The 4454-nt window shown below is 34.0% G+C and overlaps 1 protein-coding gene across 1 annotated transcript; it reads left to right on the plus strand.

Moving 5' to 3' along the window:
- The first annotated feature begins 2326 nt into the window (after window positions 1-2326).
- LOC145042109 (uncharacterized) lies at window positions 2327-3987 on the plus strand. Its single transcript, XM_078990479.1, has 2 exons — window positions 2327-3110; window positions 3231-3987. Exons 1-2 carry the CDS (start codon window positions 2462-2464, stop codon window positions 3674-3676), a joined length of 1095 nt encoding a protein of 364 aa, XP_078846605.1. The 5' UTR covers window positions 2327-2461; the 3' UTR covers window positions 3677-3987.
- Window positions 3988-4454: the final 467 nt, after the last annotated feature.

Genomic DNA, 4454 nt, shown 5'->3' on the forward strand with positions numbered 1-4454 from the left:
TTGCATATCGAATGTAAAGATTACATACAAATAAAAATAGATATCTTGAGTCGTTTTTCATATGCATTTTTGTATTCTAGTTTCATTTTTTCTCTAGTACTTGATGAAATTACATGTCGTTTAATCTATTTTTAATGGGAATATGAGTAATTAAGGTAATTAACTTTTCGGTTTGTTTATATATAGATAACTATCTTTAATTTGTACACATCTAGATAATAAATTTTTTGGAATTATTCACATATGATCATTATGACTTGCTGTAGCAGGTTACATCCGGCTACAATAAGTCATAATGGTTATATATGAACACTTTCAACAAGTTCGTTACATAAATGTGTACAAAAAAAAATAGTTACCTAAATATGAACAAAAATCAAAAGTAAGAGAAAATTACACGAATGGTCCCTATGGTTTGGGGGAATTTGAGTTTTTGGTCCCTAACTTTTTTTTTTTTTTTTTTTTAATTCGGATGGTCACTACTGTTTACTTTTGTTGCGCTTGGTCCATGTCTTACCTAAAAAGACTATTGTGCCCTTATTAAGTTAATTTTTTTAATTAATTTTCTTATTTATGTATTTTTTATGTGTTTAAAAAAACTAATAGATCTCACATATCTGTATCTCCTCACCATCTCATCTCTCATCATCATCAACTTCTACTTCTTTTCCATCTTTAATGACATCGACATCTTCATCATCCATTTTTTTTCGATCATTCAACTTCAATTTAACCAACAACACACCCCACTAAAGTGAAGAGATAGTGGGTTATGGTGTTTGTTCACCAGAATTGAATGACCAAAAAAAAGGATGATGAATACATTCATGTCACTAAAGATGGAGAGAAAATAGAAGTTGAAGAGGATGAGAGATGAGATGGTGACCGGTGGGACCCAAATTAAATTTCTCAAATGTGGTTTCATGTTTACGTTGAGGAGATATAGATATGTAGTTATTATTAAATTTTTTAAACATATAAAAACAAATAAGAAAATTAATTATAAAAATAAATTAATAAGGGCATAATAGTCTTTTTAGGTAAGACTGAGACTAAGCGTGCAACAAAAATAAGCAGTAGAGACCATCCAAGTTAAAAAAATAAGTTAGGGATCAAACGCACAAATTCTCCCAAACCATAGGGACCATTCGTGTAATTTACTCTTACTTTTGGTATTGTTCATATTTAGGTAACTTTTTTTTATACACATCTAGCTAATGAACTTGTTGAAAGTGTTCACATATAACCATTATGACTTGTTTGGTCATAATGGTCATATGTGAACAGATCTAAAAAGTTTGTTACCTAAATATGTACAAAAAAGATAGTTATCTGTATGTGAACAACCCGAAAAATTAATTACCTTAATAAGTCATATTCCCATTTTTAATTGTGTTTGCTTGATAAACGTGTACAATACCTTATAAGCCTTACCGCTAGATGTGTTCAAAGCCAGATATCCAAAAATTTTAATTTGAATTCCAATATTAAGTAAGATACCGGAAGCTTTTATATGAAATAAATACCATAATTTTAATAAAAAAATAAATAATATAATATCTTTTGCATAATTAGGTCTTGAATTGGATTTATCTATTTAATGTCACCTAAAATAGAAGAATATATGCATAACTACAAAATAAAATTTACATGCAAAGAAAAAGAATTACAAAAAATAATATAAATAAAAATACATGTATATATATATTTCGAATTTTCCAATAATAAGATATTTAAATTTTTGGAAATTTACTATCCGAATCTCTATAAAAGATCTGAGATCATATTCAGAATTTTTTAAAAACTCGGCCACGTACTATAAAATGAAAGTAAATATCTTTGTTTTTTATTTTAAGATATACTGATTGTAACAATAAGAAACGATTACACTAATCACGACAGTTAGATACGTATTCCAATAGTTTAATTGTTTCTATTGGTCATGATTTTATCAATCAATGTCTATGTTTAAACTTTAAAGTAAGGATATATTACTATCGAAATATTTAAAGCAAGGTCTTATGAAAATTCTTGATATATCTTTATAGGTTCATTATATCAACGTCTATACCAAAAATAATAATTTCTGTTTTGAAATAAATAAAATGTTATATTAGAATCCATGAGTCTTCTAGAATGAACAAATGGTCCTTGGAGATTTTTAGTAAACCGATCGCTAATATCAACGGAGGAAATATATTAGTAGTACTAGTTTTTAATCATTTAATCTTAGACTTTCAAAACTCCAAAGACTGAATACGATAAAAACAAAAATAAAAGGGACCAAAGTGTAATATTCTCCTGTTTTAAAACCGTTGCACCTCATTCCTTAGCATCCTAAATCCGCTTCTCTCTCTCTCTATCTACCCTTCACTCTCACACACATACACCTAAACCACACACACTTCACACACCTCACGAAGCGAAGAAGATTTGATTCAAAGGGAAAAGAAGATAGAAGATGCCGTCGTCACCATCAGCAAATTCATGGATTCTCTCTCTGAAAGTTGTATTGATCTCAGCTGGTCTTGTGTGTGTAGCTGTGATGATGAAGTTAGCGATTCCGTTGATGTTAAACTTCGCCGTGTCCGACCTCCCTGCGATTTGGTCGGTTCTTGTGTCCTTGCTTAAGCCTCCGTATCTGTATGTTGTCATTAACGGAATCATCATCACCATCGCCGCCTCCACACGCTTCCAACACAACAATCACCAGGATAATGAGAATTACTCTCAGCAGCAGGTTAATCCGCCGTCAGATCTGGCATCCGATTTGCCTCCGGTATCGACTATGCGGCGTTTGAATATGCCGGAGCATCCACCGGTGGTTTACGATATTGAACCTAACGTGATGGAGCCTCCGATGGTGTATGAGAGTGCGCCTGCTGCGGTTGTTGACGTGAAGAATATGGTAGCGCTGAGTGGGCCAGAGGTAGTTGGAGGAGATGAAGATGCGTTTGTTAGATCGAGGCCCACGTGGAATCCTCCTCAAAGTATAATTAAGACGGAGTCTCCACCTCCGTTGAAGGTGCAATCGGAGTTCAATTTTCCGGTGAGAGAGAAACAACTTCTATCTTCCAGATTCGCTCAACATCGGAAACCGACACCGGAAGGTATGATTTTAGAGTCAATTATTTGCATAAAATATGATCATCCGAAACACATTTTGCATTATTTATTCAAAATTGGCTGTATCTAAGATTTAGATATTACTTTCATTGTCTCCGCCATAGGTGCGAGAGTACTGAGGGTGCTGAAACCGAAGAAGCACGAGACGATGGAAACCACATGGAAGATGATAACAGAAAAGCGTCACATGCCTTTGACGAGGCACCTCCGGAAGTCGGACACATTCGTGAACCACCACAACGATGTTCAGTCCGATGAGTCCGAAGAGGTGGCGACGACGACGACGACGTCGACGACGAAGGTGGTGAAGAAATCCGAGACATTCAAGGACCGGACGAACTACGAAAACCAAAACGATTATCCGAAAACAGCGTCTTCGGCGGCTGCGGCAGGAGGGAAGTTAAAGAAAGAGGCGTCACTGAGTAACGACGAGTTGAACCGGCGAGTTGAAGCGTTCATAAAGAAGTTTAACGATGACATGAGATTGCAGCGACAAGAGTCCCTGAATCAATACATGGAGATGGTGAACCATGGGGATGGGGCCCATTAACGAAAGAGGTTTTTTGTTTTTTAAAAATAGCTTGGATATTTGATATATCGAAAAAAGAAAAAGGAAAAGGTATTTTTCGCCCATTATATATGCTGGGTTTTTAGGGGGTATAGTTATGAAAATGATTGATAGTACAAAGTGGGATTATTTTATTTTATTTATATTTCTTTCTATTTTCAGTATAGGTTTCTTTTTCTTTTTATTTTGGGTTCTCAAATGGATGGGTTGTACTTATATAAGTTATACAGGTCATAAAGACATGAAACTGTTATTATTATTATTATTATATAAAATGGTTCTTTTAGTGTGTTTGTTAGCTGTTTCTAATGTTTATTTATTAAAACAGTTTGTTATTGTGCAACAACAGGATGCAATTTATCTACCATTATGTCACGTTAGAAAGGATATTGAAGTGAAACATTACAATTAACATCAATTTTGGAAACTTGGTTTATTATCCATGAAAATGAATTTAAAACTCACATGGAATCATCTACCAAGATAGCCATTCAGCAATAGAACCCGACAAAGGGAAAAGGACACCACACCACCTAGACACAAGCCACCAAACATCCCACACCATTAGTGGGGAAAAAGCGGGCTGGGATTTAAAAGAATTAGGCCAAGTATCACACGAGAATAATCTATATTAGGTAGTCTCGACCCTCTATTGCAAGTCGAGCACACCAAGTACTCTAAAACGATACATTTACAAGGTAAATCTAGTAGGGATCATGTCTAGATTCAACTATCAAATAAAAATATTTATTTTTTTTGA

The sequence above is a fragment of the Lactuca saligna genome, chromosome 4, assembly GCF_052625555.1.
Source record: "Lactuca saligna cultivar CGN05327 chromosome 4, ASM5262555v1, whole genome shotgun sequence".
Taxonomy (NCBI): Eukaryota; Viridiplantae; Streptophyta; class Magnoliopsida; order Asterales; family Asteraceae; genus Lactuca; species Lactuca saligna.

Coding starts and splice junctions, on each gene's coding strand:
- LOC145042109 (XM_078990479.1), top strand. CDS start 2,462: ATGCCGTCGTCACCATCAGCAAATTCATGGATTCTCTCTCTGAAAGTT. Junction 3,111..3,230: donor TCGGAAACCGACACCGGAAG/GTATGATTTTAG, acceptor TCTCCGCCATAG/GTGCGAGAGTACTGAGGGTG.